The sequence below is a fragment of the Trifolium pratense genome, linkage group LG7 (genome assembly GCF_020283565.1).
Source record: "Trifolium pratense cultivar HEN17-A07 linkage group LG7, ARS_RC_1.1, whole genome shotgun sequence".
Lineage (NCBI taxonomy): Eukaryota > Viridiplantae > Streptophyta > Magnoliopsida > Fabales > Fabaceae > Trifolium > Trifolium pratense.
This window is the reverse complement of record NC_060065.1, coordinates 16,505,714-16,532,642: the sequence shown is the minus strand read 5'-3', so window position 1 is coordinate 16,532,642 and position 26,929 is coordinate 16,505,714. Positions and strand designations below refer to the sequence as shown.

The following is a 26,929-nucleotide window of genomic DNA, read 5'->3' as shown; positions in this document are numbered from 1 at the left end:
GACTAAAAGTCAATAATAATATTTGAGATCACGACCTTTATTTTATTTTATTTTATCACAGCTTTTGATGGAATCCAACTCCAGAAAAAGATATTAGCATGTGTTCGCACAAAATATCGATTATATGTTGTGTCTGAGATGATTGATTCAGTCACATAGTAACCAAATATTTGCAATTGAGAGAAAAATAACCATAATGATAAAAATGTCATAAGTCCTTTACATAATCTATAGTATATATATAGGGGTGCTCAAATCCAAACCAATCCAAATAAAAACCGCAAACCAGTCCAACAAAACCGAAAACCGCAAAAAACTGAATATTTTTGGATGTGTTTGGATGTCCTTTTGTGAAAACCGCTGGAATCGGATCGGATTTCGGATCAATTTTTCAAAACCGAACTAAACCGCATACATATATTTTAATATTTATTTATCTTTTTATTAGTATGAATATATATTGCATTAACATATTTTTTGTTCATTTTAAATTTTGTTAATACTATTTGTTAGTTTAATTTAATTATTTTTTCACCTTTTGATATGTTTCAAATATAATTGACAATTTTTGTAAAAAAAAAAAATATATAATTGTGTCTTTCCAAAATATTAACTTTTAATATATTATATGTTATTTCTTACATCAAACTAAATATTTATTTTGTCAAAAAAGTCAAACTATTATTTTATAGTGTTTTTTATAATATTTATATTTAATAAAAAAAATTACATTTTATAATTTGGATGTCCAAAAAACGATCCAAATTAAACCGCATAAAATTGGATCGGATCGGATTGGTTTTTTTTGTTTGTCATCCAAAACCGAACCGAACCGCAAATAAATTTATTTTTGAATCGGATGAGTTTTTGCCTCAAAATCGGTCCAAACCGAACCGCAAGCACCCCTAATAGTATATATGCCTCTGAATTTGTATATCAATGTTTGAACCTATAATGAGTGAAAGTTGATCTATCAATTCGAAAAAAAATAAAACACTGCACTAAGACGAGACAATTACAAAACGTCGAACAAGACGACGAACAAACCAACAACGCCATAGTTAGACAATAAAAACAGAAAAATAATAACTCAAATATATGTGAATAACACTTATTTAGTTAGATAACGAAAAACACGGTAAAGAAGAATGAATCCAGATAAATAAATAAAAAACGACTCAAAATCTCCCCTTTTTTTGTGTATATGTAATACTACTTCCTCCGGTCTTATATATAAGAAAAAGTTTACATTTTAAATTCATTGTAAAGTTGATGTATCTAGACAACATTATAGCCTAAATACATCAACTTTACAATGAATCTAAAAAATAAACTTTCTCTCATATATATATATATATATATATATATATATATATATATATATATATATATATATATATATATATATATATATATATGAGATAGTATAAGAAAGGAATAAGTTGTTTAAAATATCAAACTGCCTTCTAGTTCTACGGTATGTTATATGAAATAAATCTTTACCAATTTTTTTACTTTTTCACTGGTCAAATATCAGACTTCAATCATACTAGTAACTTTGTCTATTAGGATAATATGACATACGACCTATCACTTCAAATATTAGTTCACATGCGTATTTAATATTTATAACTTCGTCTTATGCGTTTTCCTATCGTCCCTCGAATGGGGCTTCAGGGGGCTTGCTAACCCTTTGGGACTCTTCGGAGGTGGAGGTGTGGTCGTCTGAGAGTCTTGAAGGTGTTTTGTGGTGTCATGGTCGGTTTGTTAGGTCGGATGAGGATATTTATTTATAACAATTGTTGTAATGTGATGGGCAGCGTGATTTCTGAGTCTCAAACTGCTTTTGTTCAGGGTCGGCAAATCCTCGACGGAATTCTTATTGCAAACGAGGTGGTGGATGAGGCACGTAGGGCTAAGAAGGAGTTGCTGCTCTTTAAGGTTGATTTTGAGAAGGCTTATGATTCTGTAGACTGGGGTTACCTTGATGCTGTTATGGGGAGGATGGTTTCCCAACCCTATGGAGGAAGTGGATTAAGGAATGTGTGTGCACGGCTACAGCTTCGGTTTTAGTCAATGGTAGTCCGACTGATGAGTTTCCTCTTGAGAGAGGCTTAAGACAAGGGGATCCGTTATCCCCTTTTCTCTTCCTGTTGGCTGCTGAGGGTCTACATGTCTTGATGGAGGCCATGGTGGAGCGTAATCTGTTTACGGGGTACAATGTTGGAGATATAACTCCGGTGTCGGTGTCACACCTTCAGTTCGCTGATGATACGCTGTTGCTGGGGTCCAAAAGTTGGGCAAATGTTCGTGCATTGCGGGCCGGCCTTGTGCTGTTTGAGTCTATGTCGGGTTTGCGGGTTAACTTTAACAAAAGCATGCTGGTTGGGGTTAATATTCCTGATTCTTGGCTTGGTGAGGCAGCGTCAGCTTTGTGTTGTAAAGTGGGAAAAATCCCTTTCCTTTATCTGGGCCTACCTATCGGGGGTGATCCGAGGCGTTTGGGTTTTTGGGAACCGGTCGTGAATCGTTTAAAGAATCGTTTATCAGGATGGAGGAGTCGTTTTCTTTCCTTTGGTGGTCGCTTGGTTCTGCTAAAATCTGTGTTGACCTCTCTGCCTGTCTATTCTCTTTCCTTCTTCAAAGCTCCCTCAGGTACTATCTCTGCTATTGAATCTATTTTGATTAATTTTTTTTGGGGGGGGTGTGAGGATCTTAGGAAAACTTCGTGGATTAACTGGAAAACTATTTGTTTGCGTAAGGAGTATGAGGGTTTGGGGGTTAGGCAGTTGAAGGAATTTAATTTGGCCCTGTTAGGGAAGTGGTGCTGGAGGATGTTAGTGGATAGAGAGGGTTTATGGTTTCGAGTGCTGGCTGGTCGTTACGGGGTGGAGAGAGGCAGGTTGTGTGTGGGAGGGACGAGAGGGTCTACGTGGTGGAGGGAGTTGGCGAGTTTACGAGATGGTGGTGGTGAAGGAAAATTGCATTTAAAACAGAGTAAAACGCAGCGGAAATTTAAGATTTTCCTTCGGTGGATCCTTGCGAATGGACATGATCAGGGTTTCGATTATTACCTTTGAAGAACAATTCCTCGATTCTGAATTGATCACAAGAACCGCACGATCGCAGCACCTCTAGCCGGTCCACACGAACAGTTTCCGTTCACCTCTTAGTGCTAGCTTCAAGACGACGGTAGAGGGAGATTTAGTGCAGTTAGGGTTTTAGAGAATTTTAGGGTTACTCTAAAATTCAGATTATGTGTGTCACTCTTGACTGAATTACATAAGGCTCTATTTATAGAGCTTATTATGTTGTCTTCAGGCCAAAGTGGTTATTGGACTTCATAAGCCCAATAACCTACTGTAACTAATCGCACCCCACTAATAAGTCATACTTATTTCTCCCGTCATTAACTGTCCTTATGTGTGTGACCCTGTAGGTTCCTATGACGTTGGCAATAATATTAATCTCAATATTATAAACAGTGAGCGGTATCTAGCAACACATCACTGCTACCCAAGTCACAAGAATGTCACGTGATCTGACAAACCTTTCCGTGATAAAACTCGTGTGTATAATTACCCTTTTACCCTTATGTCTATATTGAACACAAGGCATAGTACGTCACCCTTGTTAAGTTCAATATTGGGCCCATAGACATATCTCCCGTTATGTAGGAGGGGTAAATTCCATCTAGGTCACTCATGTCCCTCAGCATGATTCGTGGAATACCCATCAACCAACCTTATAGTCATCCTGTTACGGATAACTTTGAATGGCGACAAAGTACTACACTCCTACACCTAGGGAACATAGTGGTTTCAGGTCGAAGGGTGGAATACACCACTTATCACTATGAGAATATCTTATGACATTTCATAACATACTATGTAGTATTCTCATGGTGGGTCAATCCGATATAAATATTACTCTTAATATTTATATCTATGTGAAGACTTGATAACTCTTTATCTATGATCCGTGAGATGTGATCATCAGTCTACCAACATAATAGTCTCTACGTTTTGATGTTATCCCAATTCACATTAAAGCTCGACTACGGATGTTTTAAGAATAGTGTTCTCATGTGTAATGGATTCTCACGATTAAGTCACACTTAACGTTCCATTCAATGAACTTACTATTCTAGGGACTCTATTATTATTTAACACATAAACATAATAAGGAAAAGCCTTTATTTAATAAGTAAATTATCCAATACAAGTATCATGCAATTATAAATAATTGGCCTCTAGGGCTTACACCAACAGGTGGTGCGTTAGACGGAGGCTGGTTTGGAGGACATATTTCAAGAAAGGTGGGAGATGGGTCTGACACTTTTTTTTGGACTGACCCTTGGGTGGATGGGACCACGTTGAGGGAGAGGTTTGGGCGGTTGTTTGACCTGGCAGAAAACAAATCGGCTTCTGTGGCTGAGATGTTTATGCGGGGGTGGGGGGTTGGAGGGGAGACGTGGGTATGGCGGCGTCAGTTGAGGGCGTGGGAGGAGGAGCTGGTGAGGGAGTGTCAGTCGTTGCTTATGACCATTTCCTTGCAGGATTATGTTTCAGATAGGTGGCAGTGGCAGCCTGACCCGGACGATGGTTATACAGTGCGTGGTGCATATCAGCTGTTGACAGCACAGGATGCAGTTACTTTGGATACAGCGGCAGGGCTTATTTGGCACCCTCAGGTTCCTTTGAAGGTTTCTATCTTTGCATGGCGACTCTTACGAGACAGGTTACCTACCAAAGCAAACCTGGTTACTCGAGCGATTTTATCTCCGGCGGATCATCTATGTGTTTCTGGTTGTGGGGAGGTTGAGTCAGCTCAGCACTTGTTCCTCTCATGCAGTACTTTTGGCGCTCTTTGGTCTCTTGTCAGCTCTTGGATTGGCTCGTCTTTGGTGACTGCTCAGACGCTTTCAGATCATTTCGTTCAGTTTACTGGTTCAGCTGGTGGTCTTCGAGCACGACATTCTTTTATGCAACTCATCTGGCTTGCTTGTGTGTGGGTTGTGTGGACCGAAAGAAACCATCGATTGTTTAGAGGCTCGGCGAATTCTTTACTTCATATGTTGGACAAGATCAAGACTTTTTCATTCAGGTGGTTGAAAGCAACGAGTAGTACTTTAGCTTTAAACTGTCATAGTTGGTGGTCTAGTCCTATGCTTTGTTTGGGCCTTGTATAGTTTCTTTCGGTTTTACTTTTGATTTTGGTTGTAACTTACTTTAGTCTCTCTTGGTACGTCTTGTGCTGAGAAGACTTTTTGGTATATATATATATATATCTCATTTTGGTCTTTTCAAAAAAAAAAACAATTGTTGTACATCACTTCATTGTTAGTAGTACTTAGTACAAACATTAAATATTTTTTATAATATTTTTTATAAGAGACAATTGACTTTTTATATTCATTCATTAATAGATATATTTGTGCTATATTATAAACAAAATACACCAATTATTTAACGCGTATTTATTATGCTCCATAAAAGTAAATTATCTCTTATAAAAAAATTGAATAGAGTAATTCATTTTTCATCCCATAATTACAACAACATCAAGAGTAAGATCTCACTAGGGACGGATCTGGCGGGGAGCACGCAGTGGCCAAGGCCCCCCCTTCCCCTCCATCTCTTATATATAAATATACATATATTATACTCCTATATTATATATTATATGCTTCACTTCAACTCTAATAGTATATATACTTAGTATTAGTATATTTTATAATTTATGTTCCTATAAATATATCTCAGTTAATAGGAATATTGCATGTAATATTAACTGATGTTCAAAGGTTTAATTTCGGACTCATGCGTATGAAAAAAATTCAGTTGAGAAAGAATAACTTCGTACTTATAATATGATACCAAAAGAAAATTATATGGACAATATAAACAAATATAATCTCTATAAATAAAATAGATTAGTTACTTTTCGGCTCCCGATATGAATTGTTTCTGAATTCGTCCGTGAATCTCACATAAACAATTTTCATCCATGTTCAATAAACAATTTTCCACCTTGACTACTATTTTGTCTTCATTCAAAAACATATCTATACAATTGTATCATGTCTTTAAATTTTAAATTGTTTTAAAAAAAAATATCTTTAAATTTAAAAATGAAAAATACAATTAGTCAAAAAAAAAATGAAAAATACAAATACAACAAATGAATCGGACAAAACACAACAATCGCGCGGAAGGTGCAACCCGTGCGCCACCAATGGTATCCTACTGGTTAATGAATGATAGAAGAAGAAAATTAGATAGAATAAACAAATTAGGGATGGCTAGAGAATAAAAAAATTAAAATTAGCGCCGGCTAGATGGCCCTTCTCATGATGCATATTATCGTTTTATTAATTTATTATTATCCCAGATCATCATAATTCAATAATTCTACTAAAACTAATAATTTTTTTTGTTTACAATAAGTTGGGAATCGAACTCATGACCTATAACATACTACTCAAATCTCTCGCCAGTAAACCAAACCTAGTGGCTTACTAAAACTAGTAATTCTACTAAAACTAACTACCAACAATATCGCTACTAAAAATTTAAAATTCAACTGTGATAATAAAATGCAATAAAAATTTATTCCACCAAAAATCAACCTCGAATTAAAAAAAATAGATAGATATTTATTTTTGCTTTAACCACCAATTTAATCAGGTTTCGAGTCAGTTCTGGAATTAAGTAATTTTAGCTTCCTCTCAATCACAATTGCGGGGATCGATATTTAGGATATTTCGGATAATAATGTTATGGATATATAGTTGACTTGCTAAAATGGATTTAGCAGCCTCCATGTGGTTGAGTCCATGTGCTCACCATTTCTCTCGACAAAGGTTGCTGGATTCTCTCCGAGTCCTACAATTTTTTAGTGAAGTCCAATATTAATCATCACATAAATTATAGAACTTAGTAGTGTTTAATACACAAACGAGTCAATGGTGAATTATTAGTAAATTTTTTTAAAAATATTACATTTATTTTTTTTTATAAAAAAAGTGTTAGAAATAAACTTCAAGAGCTAGAGAATAGAGATAGAGAAGCTTTGTATTAGTCTCTTCTTGTGTGTCTTTACATTAAAACAAGAGTCATATTTATAGGACATAAATAAGGAAGTGAAAGAACAAATGTATTTAAGGTTCACTCATTAGTGGGAGTTAAAGGAAATAGAAGAGTTATTATTAATTATTCATAACACTCCCCCTTTGATATCCATTGAGGATGTGCCACATTAAAACCTTACTAGAAAAAAAAAAACTAGTGGGAATAAATTCTAGTGAAAGAAAAATAGTACAACATCCTTTTACATAATATATTTATTTCTCCTCCTCAACCATATGACTGTCTCTAAGACGACAACGACCAATCTTTTGTATCAGTTGTTCAAAAATTCTACTTGGGAGTGACCGTGTGAAAAGGTCTGCCAAATTTTCTAATGAACAAATTTGTTGAATGTTTATATCACCAATCTTCACAGATAAACCATAATTATTTCGTATGGGATGAATTTGGGACGTCAACCAAACACATTCTTGATTCGCCTCATGTAATTTGTAACAGCCCAGAGCCTCATCTTAGGCGGTCCCGGCCAGTAGCGGATCAAGGGGTGGGCTGAGGTGGGCCACGGCCCACCCCCACCCCAAAAAAATAATTTTTTTATATGTAGAGTATTAATTTAAATGTATTATTAATGATTTTAAATCACTCGGTATACATATTTGTACAAATATTAATGTAAATATTAATTTAAAGTTTATTATTGATGATTATAAGTAACTCGGTACACATATTAGTTCAAGTATTAATGTAAATATTAGTTCATAATTAATTGAATTTATAGTATAGATTAAATTAACAACTGAACTAGCGTATATATAAATATGAAATGACAAAAAAATATGTTTAATTAATATTTAAGTTTTTAAGTCCCATATTTTCACATTTGTTGCAATTTTAGTCATATCTCAATGTTTTTTTTTCTTTTTTTCTATAAAAATAGCGAATTTTAATGCGAAAAAAAAAAGTAAATTTTGGTCTCAAATTTGATATTTCATCATTAGATTCAATGTCAGGGACAATAAATCACCTTTATGGGCAAAAATCACTATTTTTAGAGTAAAAATATAGATTGTTGGTGCCAAAATTGTAACATATGAAAATAGAGGACCAAAAAATTCAATTTAAAAATAGATTGACTATTTTACGTCCACCCACAATTTTTTTTCTGGTTCCGCCACGGGTCCCAGCACTGCCACCTCACGATCTTCTCCACCCCCCTCTTTAGTAGAATTTTGCCTTCTGTGGGAATCAAACCATGTACCCTGGAGTTCAAGTACATGTTCAATTTATTCCCACTACCAATTGGGCTAGTATAGATAAGGAAAGTCAACGTCAATATCACTTTATCATCTGAACATCTAGGTGAAGACCACAAGACATCCTCTAAGCTGCATAAATGAAGTCAAAGTCAAAATTCTACTCAAACATCTTAACATTTGTTGAAGACCTTACTCTCTAGACTAGGGATGAGCAAAATATTTTGAACCGACCGAAACCCAGCTCAACTGATAGCATAAACAAAGACGCGGATGGGTCTTTTCAGTTCTCAAACCTGCAGGTGAAAGATCACAATTTTCTTCGGTTTGGCATAGACAGTTGCGGGTCACAAAATTTTAATCTAGCGATAACCACAACCGACTGAGAAACTATGCTTTTTACTGACTATTCACATGTTTTCCACTAACTCTATTAGAGAGGGGGTGTTTTTGGATCGTTTTTTTATCCGAAATCACCTCGTTTTATTGTTTCTTCTTGTCACCTATTTAAATAAGTGTTATTCACGTATATTTAAGTTATTATTTTCTGTTTTTTGTCACCAAGCGTTGTTTGGTTTGTTCGTCGTCTTGTGCGATGTTTATTGGTTGTCTCATCTTTGTGCGGTGTTTTGTTTGGTCTGAGTCGCAGATCAGCTTTGACTCATTATAGGTTCAAACAATGATATACAAATTCAGAGGCATAGATACAATAGTTCAAGTAAGTGGCTTATGGCGGTTTTCACTAAAATAATCTCAACCTCGCAAATTTCTTGTCAGTATGTGCCAAAATTGGTCATCTCAGAGACCATATATAATTGATATTTCGTGCGAACACATGCAATTGGGCCACAAACTCTCACTTGTAGTTTTGTTCGGGTGAGAGATTTTGGGCCAAAAACCGCCCAATGCTCACCCCTATTCAAACAGAATTTTCCAAGCAACGGTTATAAATTTCCAGCTCAAACCATTCACTATAAGCATCAGAATTGTATGAAGCACCAAGTGCACATTAGAGTGTCATCGTGAATAGTCAACAAGTGAGTATCACGTTAATAAATGTGCAATGGAACGCACCAAAATGTTTATGAATGAGCTTGTTAGGATGTTTTGCATAAACAAAATCACTTTAAAATATTAGAGGTCGTTGAATGCAAAATCTATCATAAGCCTTCAACGTCTAGATATAGAAAAAGACTATGTTCTTAAATCCTTCAAGGAATTTAAAAAACCAACATATATATGATCAAATCTAATTATCTTGAAGGCAATTTTTCTAGTGTGCATTTTAACTTGAACTTTAAAACACATTGATATAGTTGATATAGATTATAATTATAAATCTTCTCTTTGAGAGTTGATTAGATCATATTGTACATCAATCAAATTATCTTGAGTACACTTAAATTGATATAGTTGATATAGATTATAATTATAAATCTTCTCTTTGAGAGTTAGAGTCCTAGCATCATAATTTGTATCACACTAATACAAACTCAAACCTTCTATAATCCAGCAAGTAGTGCAACAACTTGTCTTAGACGAAAAAGTTCTCTCTTGTAAGGCAAAAAATCCTAAGGAGATCGCTGGGTGAAAAGTCTTTTATCCTAAAAATTGTAATAAGGTGATTATAATTATTCAAGTCCTTCTAAAATAGACTAAATTTGTTTATCCTTCTAAAATTCCCTTCTTACTAAGTACATTCTCTATTTTACTTTGCTTAAAATCTTTATGGTTTTAACTTCTGTAATGTTTGTGTTAAGTTGGTATTAAAAGTTTTGATGATTAAATTAATTTATTTCTGGTTTATAATGAGCTGAGGATCAAACTCAGTACCTATAACATACTACTCAAATTCATCTCCACTAGACCAAACCTAGTGGGTTGATTAAATTAATTTTAATAAATACAATTTAAAATAGTAAATAGAATTCAAACCCTCATATTTTGACATTATTTTGTTAAGGATATACATGTGTATTCATAGTACCCATAGTTTGACATAATGATATTCATATCCACTCTCTTATATTAATATAATACTCGCGTCAACTCCATATCCATGTAGATATTGATAATGCTCAAATTTTAAAATACTCGTAGATATTTACATACATTCATGAAAATTCATTTTTGAAAGAAAAAAAAAACCTTTGTAGTCACATAAAATTTATTCCACTAAATTTATTTCCTTTTGAACAAAACACTATAATATCCATCTTTCAACCTGCTCCTTACATAGTCCAAGTATATTCGAGACTTACTTCATCGCGCAAACATGGCTGAAGCAAAGGGCATTACCACTCCTATGGTAAGTAGTCTCAAACTCTCCAAGTTTGGTACTGATACTCTACCCGATGCCACCGAATATCGTTCCATTGTGGGAGCTCTGCAGTATGTTATCCTCATCAAAACTGAGATTGTATTTTACGTTAATAAGGTATGTCAATTTCTGGCCACCCCGCTTCTGTCTCATTGGCAAGCTGTCAAACGCATTTTGCGTTATCTACTGAGTACTTGTCTTCAAGGCCTGCTACTGCAACCTTCAAAAGCAGTTTCCAAATTTTCTATTTGTGCATATAATGACTCAGATTGGGCTAGTGACTTGGGTGACCGACGGTCTACCTCTGGGTCTTGTATTTTCTTTAGTCCTAACTTGGTCTCTTGGAGTGCTAAAAAGCAACCTTTGGTAGCCAGATCCATTGATGAGGCTGAGTATCGTGGATTGGCTCACACCACCTCTGACATTTTTTGGATTCAATCTCTCCTTGTCGAGCTCAAGATACCTGTCACACTCCTGTGCTCTTATGTGACAATGTCAATGCAGTTATGATTGCTCACAATTCGGTTCTACATGCGCGCACCAAGCATCTGGAGCTTGATATTCATTTTATCCGAGAGAAAGTTCTTGTTAAAGCCCTCACCATCCATCATGTCCCTGGCATGGATCAAATTGCTGATGCACTTACCAAGCCTCTCCCTACTGCAAGGTTTCTTACTCTTAGAGACAAACTTATAGTGTTTTCCTCCAAACCACCCTAAGTTTGAGCGGGAGTAATAGAGTAATAGAGTAGACTTGGTCAATGCCAAGCTGGCAAGATGTGCCGCGCTGACAGAAATAGTTAGAGCCAGCTAAGTTGGTGCAGTTACATGGTTGTAACTGATTGGTTGAAGTTTGTTAGGATATTCAATATATAAATACTATCTGGTTGTGTAAAAGTTCATTTGAGAAAAAATATTGAAAATCAATAAAGTATTGAAAAGTTGCATAGCAACAAATTCACAATGTGCAATTCACCAGTTCTTAGTTTCATTAAATTCAAACCCTCATATTTGACATTATTTTGTTAAGGATATCCATGTGAATTTATAGTGACCCATAGTTTGATATAATGATATTCATATCCACTCTCTTATATTAATATAATATGATACTCGCGTCAACTTCATATCCACGTAGATATTGATAATGCTCAAATTTTGAAATACTCATAGATATTTACATACATTCATGAAAATTCATTTTTGAAAGGAAAAGAAAACCTTTGTAATCACCTAAAAAAAACATGTACTGTAATTATGGTTTAATTTACCACAATTAACATAAAATCTATTAAGTACATCTAATGGTTTTTGAAAACATATCTCTGAAATCATTCCACAGCAAAATGATTTTGGAGTACATATCTCTGAAACCATTCCATAGCAAAATGGTTTTGGAGTACAAATCTCTGAAACCATTCCACAGCAAAATGATTTTGGCATGATTTTAGTTTAAAACTAACTACTAAAACATTTAACCATACATAATACTCTGAAAATTATCCCTAATCAATAAACTTAAATTTAATTAATCAAAATTTTTTATAAAAAAAATCTAAGGGGCACGCTAAACAATTTGGGAAGCGCGCTAAGCATATGGGGGGCATGCTAAGCAATCTGGAGGGCACGCTAAACAATCTGGGTATTTATGCATAGTGCATTATGCACCATAACCTTGGCCACATGTACTCCCTCCGTGATAATATATAAGCAAAAATTAACTTTTTAGGTTTATTGCATATTTAATGCATCTATTCTACAATATAGATCAGATACATTAAATATGCAATGAACCTAAAAAGATAATTTTTGCTTATATATTGTCACGGAGGGAGTACAATTTTAAATGAAATATCTATTTAATTACTTCCATGCCAAATTTTATAGTTCAAATTCAAGAATTGCTCAATAACCCTATGTAAACGTTATTCACTCATTGTAAGTCTCTTCGAACAAAGAATTTAAGAATTGAATTACTTTTGCACGGCTACATATTAAAATACTCTAATGGATTCATTACAACTTGAACAATAATTGGTTAAAAATCCAAACGTCCATAAGTTTAAACAAGAGGAATGAAAATGCAGGTCCTCCACCACTTTATTAATTTCTTAAGTATTTTCTTTTTAGTATTTTCTTAAAAAAAACTAATTTACATAATAGGACCAATAAAAAATATAATTTTCAAAAATTTTGCAAAGTTGCTAAACACAACTTGATAGGATACATATCATTTCATGAGGCACATTCGTGAACTGCAGAAAAGGACCAACTATCATCTTTCTGCATATGCAATTTTGAAGTACAGAAACAGTAACTCAAATATGAGCTTTGAAATATAAAGGATGGCATCGGCATAGTTTGAATTTCTACAGATGTTTTTCAAACATAAACAGCTGAATGCAAAACAGGGAATATTCAATTCATAAATAAGGCAACAAAATAAAGGATTAGAAATAAAAGTTTTCAGACGGTCCATATAACAAGACAAATATTCAAGAAATTCAAGATTGGTTCAAGAAACTTCAAATTATAATTAACAAAACTTGCAAATGCTCTTTCAACTAGCCTAAGTAACCTAAACAATTGCCTGTGACTTATTGAGGATCACACCCTCATATTTCACCTGGAACCATTTCATTGCATCCTCCTTTGTAACACGATGTTGGATCCCAACACGAGCCTTGCACCTACGACGACGTCCCACTCTGTAACCAGGGCGCTCGAGAACAACAAAGAAGTCCATCCCATAAATACCGGTTGAAGGATCATACCTGAGAAAGAAACATTGTTTAATAAAGATATTTAAATAATATAAAAACTTGATGACCATACAATATCATTTGAAGATGGATTTATCAGTGAATTATAATTGCAAAACATTATATGCAAATAGAAAGCAACAGATGTAATTCAACTGATGTAGACAGAGAAAAGAATCGAAGGAAATCATAGCTAAAATTTCAAAAGTGCTTATTGCTTACAAAGACATTGAAAAATCAAATGAAGTCATAACTTCAAAACAAACATGCATTGTGATCAACTACAGACTCTACTAAAAAATCCAACCCAAGAGCATTGCCATTTTTCATTTTGTAGAATAGAATAATTACTAGAAAAATGATAATAGTTAAAGCAAAAATTTAAACAAACTTAATCATAACAGCTTCACATGCCATATAACTACTTTAAAACGAGCACTTCAGCAGTACTTCAGCTAAAGATACAAGAGATTTTATGTACCAAAAAAAGATACAAGAGATTTTGAGCTTACTTGATTCCCAAATCAATATGCTCCTGAATACCAAATCCAAAGCACCCAGTATCACTAAAGTTTCTTCTCAGCAATTCATATTCCTTCACCTTCAAACCACTTTCCAAAAGCTGCATTGCCTTGTCACCTCTAACAGTGACATAGCATGCAATCTTCTCATTTCTTCTGATACCAAAAGAACGGACAGTGTATCTTGCTGTCAATAAAAATAACAAAGCAAGAAACAATCAGAAAACAGACTCAGTATCCAATAATGTGAAATTTTTATTCGAATTAAGATATGAAGATATTGGTAATCACAACTAGACAGCTCAAAATCAGATTATTGTATCTCGAAAACAATTTGACCTATATATAATATATAGATTACAAGATGCAACAATTTCACCAGATAATTGTGTCTTGAAAACAACCAAAAGGTTTCAAGGGTCTTCTTCCAGTATTTTTGTTTAGGCTCCAAGCGGCAGTCAGGTAGTCATTGAACCGACCCCTGCTGGTGACTCAATTATAATAGAGCCATTAAACTTAAGACTTAAGAATATTGATTTTCATTCCTTCTTACTCAATTATGCAGTAATATCTATCAATATCGCATCATTAACATCAATGTAATGAAAAACAATGCAGCAAAATTTATAAAGATATGAAAACATCTTTAAGATTGAAAATCGCAACTAGACAGCTCGAAATCAGATAATTGTGTCTTGAAAACATTTTGACCTACAATATATATATACTATATGGATTACAAGATGCAACAATTTCACCAGATAATTGTGTCTTGAAAACAACCAAAAGGTTCCAAGGGTCTTCTTCCGGTATTTTCGTTTAGGCTCCAAGCGGCAGTCAGGCAGTCATTGAACTGACTCCTGCTGGTGACTCAATTATTATAGAGCCCATAAATTTTATTCTCATTAAAAACAACATAATTGGATCAAACTCATGAACTTATGAACAGACATATAAATGATTCAATCACTTTTAAACTTAAGAATATTGATTTTCATTCCTTGTTACTCAATTATACAGCAATATCTATCGATAAAGCATCATTAACATCAATGTAATGAAAAGCAATGCAGCAAAATTTATACAGACAGTCACACAAATAAATCAAAAACAAGCCAAGCAAGTCACTGTTATTATGAATGAATCCAAAATAAACAAATTAAAACATTAATCCAATTCAAAACATTTATTTATTTATTCAATATTGAAAATCAAATTAAAGAGAATTAAAATAAAAACAACCTTTAGAAAACACTGGAGTTTGACCACTTAATTGTTCCAACACCTGTTAGATAGAAAAATGAACATGTTAGAACAATAAGATTCAAAACAAAAAAAAGTCAAAAAAAAATTTGAGTAAAAAAAATAAAAAAAATAAAAAACCTTTGCGGCTCTGGTGAGACGATCGCCACTTTCACCAACGGAGATATTGAGAACGAGTTTCTGAACCTTGATTTCCCTCATGGGGTTCGAGAGTTTCTTCTCGGAAGCCTGTTACAAATTGCATTTCGAATCAGAACAGAATAATAATAATAATAATAATAATAATAATAATAATAATAATAAGAATAACAGATTGAGATTCAGAGAGGAAGAAGAGTTATTGGAAAATGATAAGAGAGAAAGGGTAGAAAGAAGTACCATTTGGGATTGGAAACGGAAGAGAGATTGAGTTGTGATGTGGTGCGGCAGTGAGGAAAGGAGACATAAAGAGAATTAATACGACTGGGTGGAGAAGCATACTAGGGTTTTGATGGATGTGTATGGACTATAATACCCCTCTTTCGTTAATTTCATTTTTTATGACAAAAAAATTACTTTTTTCTAACTAACCCATAACTAGCATTGTCGACCCATGTACCCCAAGCCCAAACTATCAGATTTTAAGTTTGTTATGAGATAATGGGCCTGTTTGTTTGAGAATAAAATTTAAAGCTATTTTCCGTTTGTTTACGATCATAAAAATTTATTTTTTTAAGATGGTGAGAAATGATGAGTGATAAAAAAATAGATTTTGATAAAAGCTATTGAAAATAAATTCTCACTTTGACCAAACTAAAATCATTTTTGAAAAAATCTGAAACAAACATAAGTAAGATAAAAAAAATGGATTTTTTAAATAAAAAAAAATAGATTTTTTTGGTGAAAAATCTGAAACAAACAGGGCCAATAATGGTAGAAAGTTACTTCTGGCGCCCCCGACAGTCATGATCACCCCCTGAAAACCTCATTTTACCCCTCTCGCTACTTAGAAAGCGAGTGTGTAAATAGAAAAATGGGGGGAAAGAGTTCGCTTTCTAGAATGCAAACGACAGCTGAGTTCGCTTCCTAGAATGCAAACCGCAGTCAGTTCGCTTTCTAGAATACGAACTGCAGCTAAGTTCACTTTCTAGAATGTGAACTCCTTTTTTCATGATTTTTTTCATTTTGGGGGTGGATTTGAGTTAAAAATATTGACACTCGCTACTTAGAGTGCGAAAAAGTGCTCACATCCAAGAAAGCGAGAGGGTTAGTTTGGTAATTTCAGAGGGTGACCGAGTATATTCAGAGGGTGGGAAAAGTTGGAATCATAATGGTGAGAATATAGTTTTTCTAACTAACTCATAACTAACCCATGTACCCCTCTTTCTTCTTCGTTGCTTCTATATTCTGAAGGACGTTCTAGGTGTTCCATCCCACTATCCTAATGCGGTAACGTTACAAAAATGTTGGTATAGATGTGGGTCCATCTAATAGCTAGGGCGTCCTTCCCATTTATCGATATTTGATATTTTGCTCAAAACAATGCATGTCTGGTTTCCCTTGACTAATTTTGAAATTGAAGTTATAAAACATTTTTGGATTGCTCCCTCTCATCTGCATCCTCTGTCTTGGGCTCAAGTGAAGACAGTATTGGTGTGAATCGGCAGGAGGTCCTCCCATTATTCGTTTATTTTTTCACATTTTTAGCGTTTTAAGTGAAACGTCGATGTCAAAAATCATGAATCTTTCATCTCATTCAAACAAGTGTACCAGGATTCACTTAAGTGGGATCGCATTGATTATTTTTTTGTCATTCCCTAGAGTGTGGTGTGGGTCACAACCAGTTGTGTGTTTTGAGGGCGAGTGACGATACTGGACTCCAGATTGTTTTGCTTGCTACTACGTTAGAGGAGGAGGAAGATGACGAAAATGAGGTTGCGGTTCCCGAAGTCGTCGTTGTTGATCCTGAGGGTGAGCCTGAAATTGTCATTCATATAAAAAAGATCATTTTGTTGATTTGGAATAAAGTAGTGGTAACAACTCTGGGCCACGAGTAATTCTGAAGGGGAAATGCATGACGATGACCATGAACCTGAGTTTGAACCAGAGCCTGAAACCGGTTGCCAACATCGCTTTCATGAAATGGTGGTCTTTCTGTCACTTTCAAGAAGTCAAGTTGGTATCGTTTGAAGGATAAGGAACCGACATCTCAACTAAGCTAGCACCTCATCCAGATCCAACAAAGTAAGCATCACTAAAATGTTATTAAAAAAGAAACAAGATACATCTTGGGTGGACTAAGCCAAAATACAAGGTAAAAGTAAACAACTGCCACAATAAAAGGTCTTACTTGTAAATCATATTAAGAAAAAAAAAGTGTAGCGTGATTATAAATATTAACAAAATTTGTACTCCCTTCGTCCTAATTTGATTGACACAATTGACTATTTCTCGCATGTCGATGTATAACTGTGACGATTAATATTTTTAATTGTATAATAGTAAAAATTATAAAAATTTGATATTTTAAAAATATTCATCGAGATGAATCAATCAACATCTTATATGTTAATATTTATTTTTGTTTATTAGTAGAAAAATAAGGGGAAAACAACATGTGTGAGTAGTGCACAATAGTCAAATGTATCAATCAAATTGGGACAGATGGAGTAATTAGGTATGTAAACTCACTCTATTACATGGCGAATAATTAAAAACTTACCTTAAAATGAATAATAAATGTCTTTGGTCCAAGATTTGTTAACACATTGCCCTTGTCACATGTTTTATTTTATTTTTGATATCAACTCTCTAGTTTCCGGGGTAAGGAGAAATTGACAATCCAGTATTTGGTTGTAAGGTAAGTATACTTTTGAATTCTATTTAAGTTCTGTTTGCTTTATAATTATATTTATATCTAACTATATTTTACATGATTATACTTTATGGTCTTAGGTTTGTTTAATTTACATTATTTCTTAGTGTTTGCTAGTTATGTTCTCAAATTAATTCACAATGTTGACCTTTCTATAATATTTCCATTGTTGGTTTGTGATCCTCAAGTGTCGTCAGCGCGAAGATATCTTCAGTTTCAAAATATAGAACCCTTCTTCTATCGGTATTGGTAATATTGTGTCTAAAATTTATTTCTTGGTTACAAGTTGCTTTATATATATCTTAAATCACCAATGTAGAAATAAGCTTTTTATTTGAAACTACGGGTTAGACATAGGAGAATGAAAAACACGAAATAAATCTTTAGAAGTTCCGTCGTTCTAAACATCAACCACAATGAATTTCTAATTTGTTGTAGAGATTTTGCAAGCATATTAGAATTAGGTTTTAAAATATAATATTTATGTGTCCATTTTTGTACTTTATAAGAAAGCTATTCTAATTTGTATTGACTTTGTGTCATTGATTCTTAGTGATATTACCCAACAGATAACCATCCTAATGTTTTCTATGTTCATGAATGAAATGCGCCTCACCATAATTTTCTGATATTTTTTAAAAATGTTATAGGCAACAACAACGATTTTTTAGTGTTATCTATAGAGTAGCATACCATAATGCGTTGGTTTTGAAAAAAAATCCTCAAAATCATGCCTTAGAGTACGATTTTTAAAAGACGTTGCCTTTTAAGAGGTAAAACCGTTATGTAAGGACTAGACAACGCCTTAGTCCACCATGACCGTTCTCGTAGGAAAAGAGAACTTTTTTTTTACAGTACGCAATGATTTTTTGGAGTTGCCGTAGGACGGAAATGTTGAAGTGGTAATGACAAACCCAAAACTGTTCTCACCAGAAATTAAATTCGGGTTGTTCCAAACAATTCATTCTAGGAGAAGTTCGTTAACCACTTGAATATAATATCTTGAATATAATATCTTGGTTGTCTTATGTTCTTTCTTATCACAATATGTGTATGTGCCTTTATTTTAGTTTGGGTTAAATTTTAGTTTGTAAGAACTAGAAACAAAATTTAAGATTTTTTTTTTTTCAAGTAGTTTAATGGTTAAAAAATTCAATCTTTATAAAATTAAAGATAGTTATATGGGAAAAAATATATTTAACCCTTTTTTTTTGTATTCAACGGGGCCTAAGCCCAATATTTAACCCTTTTAGTTTTAATGTTATTTATTTTTTGTCAAATAACACAGTGACTAAAAATTCTCACCCTTACCCGAATTAGATTAACCTGGTGGTGAAAAAAAAAATCTCACCTTTAAGATGAATATGTAAGATGATCGGGATTCGAAATCCAACTCTATATATATATATATATATATATATATATATATATATATATATATATATATATATATATATATATATATATATATATATATATATATGTATATATATGTAATGTGAATGTCACTAAGCTAAACTAACGAGATGTTTTTAATGTGATTTTATTCATTGGCTCGGGTGGATACTCATGAAGTAAAATATATGCTTATCATTTAGTTGTTCCAAATGTCAGCCCTCAAATGATGCATATTATTGCCTTTGTAGTTATATATCTTTGTGTCTACACTACTAGAATAAGTCATGCAGGTTTGGCTAAAATTGTTACTCGTCCTGTAATAACCGACCAATCTATAATAGTATGTAAAACTAGTTACTGTATTTTTATAGTTATATTTTCTAATTAATCTTATCTTCATCGTGCACACAAATTTATATCTTTAATTTTACAAATTTTGTTAATTTGCTTGATTAGTAAAAAGGATATTATATTTTAAAAAAAGGAGGTAGTCATTAATATTACATTTTTCCAGCTGATTTTTTCAAGGACTTGGTTCCCAGTTAATATATTCATAGATAATTTTTTTTACTAATAATATCTTCATAGATAATTGTTTCCTGTGAATTTTGAAATCCTTAAAAACTTTTCTATGATAATTTCTATCAAAAATGAAAATAAATTTGCAGTAAATTTTTCTGCAAATATATTATTAATTAATTAATTATTGAGATATATGGGTAAATTTTTAATCAAATCCAAACCTGGTCAATTAAAATATTAGTTCAGGTCTTGACCAAAAAAAATAAATCAATTCATGTCAGATCATTTAGTCATTAGGCAAAGTAGGCATAAACCAATTTTACAAACCACTCTATTATATGACTTTTATTGGTTAATACTACTTCTTAAAGTGTCTCTAATACTTTGACGGTTCTAAGAATTTTGAATAGTGACCCTCCACCACCACCCCCCCACACATAATACTACAGGGGAGAAAGCTCTTTTAACGGTTGAAGTTGTTATGGGTAAAAGATAATTCTACAAACAAATATAGCAATGGGTTAAGTAAAAATAAAAATAACGGGTACACAATATTCTTTCTAAATTCACTTAATAAGTTCAATAGTAATAAGCATGAGTAGTATTTTAAGAGTTTCACATAGGATGTAAAATGACCCGCACCTAATAACAAACTGATTTTATAGGAATAAACTAAGCTCCATATAGTTCTAACCGATACAATTGAAGGAGAATGTTAATTCAGTAAATTATATTTTATCTTCCATGAAATAGTAAACAAACTTTGATTGCCGGACTTGTGAAAGTAAATAATAATTTGATTGCCGGAAGTTCCAATCCAAACTTCAAAGTACAAGTTGATCATATATAATGTATAAATATATTGAGCTCCTCATGAAACAAACTCACTTGTATTAACAATTCATAGTTGTCAATCAAATCTTTTTCCTACATTACATGTTTGATATTTCTCTCTCTTTTTTTGCTCAATTCAAATATCAAAAAAATGGATTTCATACTAAGTTCCACACTTTCCTACCTATATTTCACATTATCTCTATTTCTCCTTTTCAAATTTCTCAACCCAACCAAAAAAATAAATCAAAAAAGTCATTCCAAACTTCCACCAGGTCCTTCACCACTTCCCATAATAGGGAACCTTTTAAACCTAGGCAATAAACCACACCATTCTTTAGCAAACCTTTCCAACATTCATGGCCCAATAATGACACTAAAATTAGGCCAAATAACAACCATAGTAGTTTCATCATCAGACATAGCAAAAGAAATTCTCCAAACACATGACAACTTACTCTCAAACCGAACTGTCCCGGACGCACTATCCGTTCTCAACCACGACCAATATAGTTTATCTTTTATGCGTGTTTCGCCTCGTTGGCGTGACCTAAGAAAAATTTGCAATAATCAGTTGTTTTCGAGTAAAACACTCGATTCGAGCCAAGCGCTAAGGCGTAGGAAATTACAAGATTTTCTTGATGACATTGAAAAGTGTAGTGAAAATGAGGAAGCTGTGGATATTGGAAGAGTTGCTTTTAAGACGACGGTTAATTTGTTGTCGAATACTTTTTTCTCGACGGATTTTGTGAATTCGGCCGAGGAGGCTGGAGAGTACAAGAAGATTATTGTGAGTATATTGAAGGAAGTTGGAACGCCGAATTTGTCGGATTATTTTCCTAGGTTGAAGTTTTTTGACTTGCAGGGTATTAGAAGGCGTTCAGTTGTTTCTGTTAATAAGGTTTTAAGTATTTTTAGGAGATTTGTTGGGGAAAGGTTGAAAATGAGGGAAGGTACTGGTTGTATTGGAAATGATGATATGCTTGATGCTTTACTTAATATTTCTTTAGATGATGGGAAGATTGAGATGGATAAAGATGAGATTGAACATTTGTTACTGGTATGTTTTTCTATGATACCTTCTTAATATATTGAATTTAATTTATATTTACATTGTTAATCAATCATGATCATCATATTATTGATTTTTTTTTGGACAATACTTTAACTTAAATATAACTACTTTTAAAGTCATTGGCGTAATTTGTCGACAATGTAAAATAACATTAACAGTTTATGAAAATTATGTCTACTACTATATTTAATTTAATGGTGGATCATTTCCGCCATGCCATGGTACTTAGAAAATTGGCTAAATCATCACTGATGTGTTGTTGTACGTCTTTTAGAAATAGTAAGTTCACACTTATTTTTAAACTTAAAATTGAGAATTTGACACAAAATAAAAATAAACTATATTTTCAGGCCCCGTTTCTAGTCAATCTTGTTTTTTCGAAATTAATAAAGATTAGGTCATTGTCTGGAATGAAATTGATCTGGGATTATCAATAAATAAAGCCTAAAATGGTTCCTCCGTCGATGCCCGAGTGGTTAATTGAGATGGATTTGTAAATTCGTTGCTAATATGTTTACACTAACAGGTTCAAATCCAGCTCAGCAAAAAAAAAAAAAGGTTTATCTAGCATGTAACTAGCTTTCAGACTTCAGAGCGTCTACTTGTAGAGCTGGGTAAGCGGGCCCAGTTTAACTAGCCCAGCATAAATCTATACATTAAACGGGACGAACAAACCCGTCAATAAATATAAACGAGTTAGTTGGCTTGAGTCCGGTCTGCATAAATCCGCGGGTTAAATGGTTGACCCGCGGACTCAGGGTCGGACCCAGCCACAAATTTCTAGTGGGGCTAAAAAAATTTAGACATTACAATTTTTTTCATCTTGATAATAATTCAGTTAAACAACGAACAACATGTGAAATTACTACTAATACAATATGTATATCCAAAAAAGAACAACAAACCAACGATCAGAAACTATTTATTCAAAAAAAGAAACCAATAAACTATATCTAAAAACCACAAAATTTCTATTCGAAAAAAAAGATGAAAAAACTATAATTTATTGAACATATCTTAAATGATGCATATCACTTGTTTAACTCAATCAGCTTATAACTTATTAATTTTTATTCCAATTTTACCCGTATTATCTTACTTGAAAAAATTAAATATATTAAACATTTTTTTATGTCATATTATATTTATATGCTAGTTCAATTGCTAATTTTACCCAATCCTATAAATTCAATTAGTTGTCCACTATTTTTTGACAAAAAACTCAAAGTTGATTTTTATAAAATTAAAGGCTTAATTACATATTTGGTCCCTTATGTTTATTTTAGGTTTCAATTTGGTCCCCTATCTTTAAAAAGTTTCAATTTGATCCTTTTCGTCAAATTTTTGTTTAAATCGTTGACATATCTAATGAATTTGCGTACATGAACCACTTAGGAGAGTACTATGTGAAATTTTAGAAGAAATTAACTCAAAATTTAACAAAAAGTTCGAAAAAATTAACTCAAAATTTAACGAAAAGGACCAACTTATGTTGAGATCAATAACATAAGGGACCAACTTGAAACTTTTTAAACATAAGAGACCAAATTGAAACCTAAAATAAACATAAGGGACTAAATATGCAATTAAGCCAAAATTAAACTATATAACTTAAAATAATACTTCATGTATAACCAAAAACTTGAAATCATCAACGATAGACTATGAACTAATATTTGCACTAAAAATTAAACTAATATGTATACAAGATACTTACAGTTATCAATAATAAACTCTAAACTAATATTTACATTAATATTTGTACGAATATGTATACAAAATGACTTAAAATTATTTATAAAATTTTTATTTTTTATTTTTAGAAAAATTTGGCCTGGGCTGGTGTGGTTATAGCCATACCAAGCCTTGAACAGATCCGCCCCTGCACGGACTGATATAAAAAATTTAGAAAAATCACTTTTTCTAAAAAATAAACTAAAATATTGATATTATAAAAGCTAAAAAAATCTATATCGTTGTTAATAATTTATGTTATAACATATAAATTGTAAGCAACAAATAAAAATATAAATTTTGAGTTTATCAATCTTCTCTATGTATGCAATGCAAATAAAATCAAATTCAATGATTATCATTCTTTCTTCATACACACCTCAAATTCATAAAATAAACACAAATGATATTTAATAAAAACTTCAATAGACTTTTTTTTTTAGAGATATGTTGGATTTGAACATGGACTAAGTTATAATTTATAAAAGACAAAATGTGTAATTAATTATATATAAAAATAAAAATAAGGGTCACGGGCCAACCTGCGAACCCACATAACCCACGATTTTAACGGTCCAACCCACACGGAAAAAAATATAAACGAACCAATAAAAATTAGTCTCGGGTCTATGCGGACTACAGGTTAAACGGACCGACCTGCGCACCTTACCCATATACCGAGCTCTATCTACTTATAGAACTTGCATATATCTAAATATCGGCCAAATGCATCTAGGTGTCCTTTAACTTTTGCATTTGTAACGGTTAGATCCTTTAAGTTTTTTAGGTAATAGTTAAGTCTTTTAAGTTTTTTAGATAACAAATAGGTTCTTGAAGTTTCTAAATCGTTGCATTGTAACCCTTCGAGTTATCCTCCGTTACAAAAACTTGTTGCGCCGTTTCACTTTCAGTTACCTTGTTGCACTGTGATTGATCGTTAATGCCGACTTCCACCATAGTGGATATTTTGATGAAAAAGACACGTATGTTGGAGAAAATTAACTAGAAGGATAATGATGCAACTAATTAGAAATTTAAAAGACCTATTTTTTACCTAAAAAACTTAAAGAACCTACTAACCTTAGATATTAATTTTCTAACAGAATCTTACAATTTCTGAGACCAAATTAGATATTTACTCAAAAAAATTGCTACCATAAATTTTGGTATACACCAGAACTTATTTGTTGCAGGAACAGAACCAGCAACATATACACTAGAATGGGCAATGGCAGAGTTAATGCACAATTCAGAAATCATGAGAAAAGTACAAAAGGAACTCGAACAAGCTGTTGGCAAAGGTATTGCAATACAAGAAACAGACATAGCCAAACTACCTTACATGCAAGCAGTCATAAAAGAGACATTTCGTTTACATCCAGCAGTTCCGTTTTTACTTCCTCGTAAAGCCGAAACAGATGTCAAAATTGGTGACTATATTATTCCAAAAGATGCACAAATTTTGGTTAATGCTTGGATTATTGGTAGAGACCCAAATAAATGGGATAATCCCAATGTTTTTCTACCAGAGAGGTTTTTGGATTGTGAAATTGATGTTAAAGGACATCATTTTGAGCTTATTCCATTTGGGTCTGGTAGAAGAATTTGTCCTGGTTTACCTTTGGCTATTAGAATGTTGCCTTTGATGTTGGGATCTTTGATTAATTGCTTTAGTTGGAAACTTGAAGATGGATTGAATGTTGATGATTTGAATAAGGAAGATGAATATGGGATAACTTTGGAAAAATCTCAACCTGTTAGAATTGTTCCAATCAAATTGACGGAAAATAATTATATGTTGTAATTGCGTTAATGTAGTAATCATTCTTGACCGCCTGATTAAAAATGAAGTTGAGATTAAAACAGTTTTCAATCTACATTGATCAATTAGGACCGTCTTATCACTTTTGAACGGCCAAAATTTATTACTGCGTGTAACTATAGGAAGCAGTTACGGCAGACAATCCTGATCCCAAGTTGAATAAACAGTATAGTGCAGTAGTGTAGTAAAATATTTTTATTTTTTTTTGTAAAGTGTGTTATCTTATGCGAATGTATCATGTGTTAGTAAAAAAAAATTTATTGAACCGGTTACAAAATGAGAGAGGATGTAAATCCTACATGCATGTGTGTGTTGTTCTATAAAAGTAAACAATTTGGGTTAAATGTAAGTTAGTAGGTACGTGTTTCTTTTTTCGTGTTTACTTTGTTGTAATACCTCTTGTTGTGACATTTTCCTTAGTGTTGTAAGTGTCATAGGCTAATTTTGACGCAGTACGGAAGCGGTCACGTTAGGAAAAGAATAGGAGAAACCTGCTCTGATATCAACTGACGCAGTACGTAAGCTGGTAGAATAGCAAGCGCTAATCCTATTATGGAACACAGATTTGCAAGTGACAAACCTGTAAGATAAAGTTCTGAAATCCATCAGATTTTTGGAATCCACCAGAAAAGTAATTAATTTGAAATGCACCAAACTTGAGAAAATTCTCTATATTTTATTGAATAAAAAGGTTTGCCTTCAAGGCTACAATAGTTTAGCTTAAATAGTAGAGAAAAATAAAAATAACAAATTTTCTAAAAGATTGTAAAAATAAAAAAAATAAACCTAGCTAAATAAAAATAACTAATCTAGATAAAATATAAAAATAAGAAATCTACCTAAAATATAATAAAACTAAATCTAGCTAAAATAATAAAATACTAAAGAAATCATCCGCATGGAGAATGTAAATTGATTGTGTAAACAAGGCAATATTTAATTTACAATGAGAAGTAACTACAAAGATTGTATACTTTTAGACGATCTTTGTTGATTTCAAAGCATGATTTCTTAGTTTAATTTTTCTTTAGGAGAAGAATTTTTCTTACGCTTTAGTTTCTATGCTTTGTTAACAACTTGAATAGTATACTTTAGAATACAATGGAACATATTACAACTTCACATTTGTTTTACCTAAGCGTAAATTTTAAACAACTAATGGTATAATTTAGAATACAATGAAAGTTTGCATTGCTTGTTGAAATCCAATGTTTGCATTAATTCATGAGGTTGGTTCTTAGGTAGTAGGCAATCTTAAAAACTATTGCCATCAAAGTGTCTACATTCAAAATAATCATTCAACATTTTTCGCCTAATAAAACTTTGATAAATTCACTGAACACTTTAAATCTCAATCATCGTGCTGATTATACCCGTTTTCTCCCAACTAAGCCAATCTATCTTCTCATTTGTTTTCATGTGAGACCGTATTTATATTCAACTAGATCTATTTAAAAAACGATATAATACAACTCTTCAAA

General features: G+C 32.7%; 3 protein-coding genes across 3 annotated transcripts; 2 read left to right on the top strand and 1 right to left on the bottom strand.

Annotated features, from left to right (window-relative positions):
* Window positions 1-10,619: 10,619 nt before the first annotated feature.
* LOC123895956 (uncharacterized mitochondrial protein AtMg00810-like) lies at window positions 10,620-11,174 on the top strand. Its single transcript, XM_045946420.1, has one exon. The coding sequence runs from the start codon at window positions 10,620-10,622 to the stop codon at window positions 11,172-11,174; it is 555 nt and encodes a 184-aa protein (XP_045802376.1).
* Window positions 11,175-13,060: 1,886 nt separating this feature from the next.
* Window positions 13,061-15,732, bottom strand: LOC123894478 (60S ribosomal protein L11-like). The gene is made up of 5 exons (XM_045944491.1): window positions 15,588-15,732; window positions 15,330-15,437; window positions 15,189-15,231; window positions 13,938-14,133; window positions 13,061-13,437 (listed from the first exon to the last, which is right to left on the bottom strand). The coding sequence occupies exons 1-5, from the start codon at window positions 15,588-15,590 to the stop codon at window positions 13,242-13,244; spliced, it is 546 nt and encodes a 181-aa protein (XP_045800447.1). The 5' UTR covers window positions 15,591-15,732; the 3' UTR covers window positions 13,061-13,241.
* Window positions 15,733-20,808: 5,076 nt separating this feature from the next.
* On the top strand, window positions 20,809-25,627 carry LOC123894477 (geraniol 8-hydroxylase-like). Its single transcript, XM_045944490.1, has 2 exons — window positions 20,809-21,877; window positions 24,804-25,627. Exons 1-2 carry the CDS (start codon window positions 20,969-20,971, stop codon window positions 25,428-25,430), a joined length of 1,536 nt encoding a protein of 511 aa, XP_045800446.1. The 5' UTR covers window positions 20,809-20,968; the 3' UTR covers window positions 25,431-25,627.
* Window positions 25,628-26,929: the final 1,302 nt, after the last annotated feature.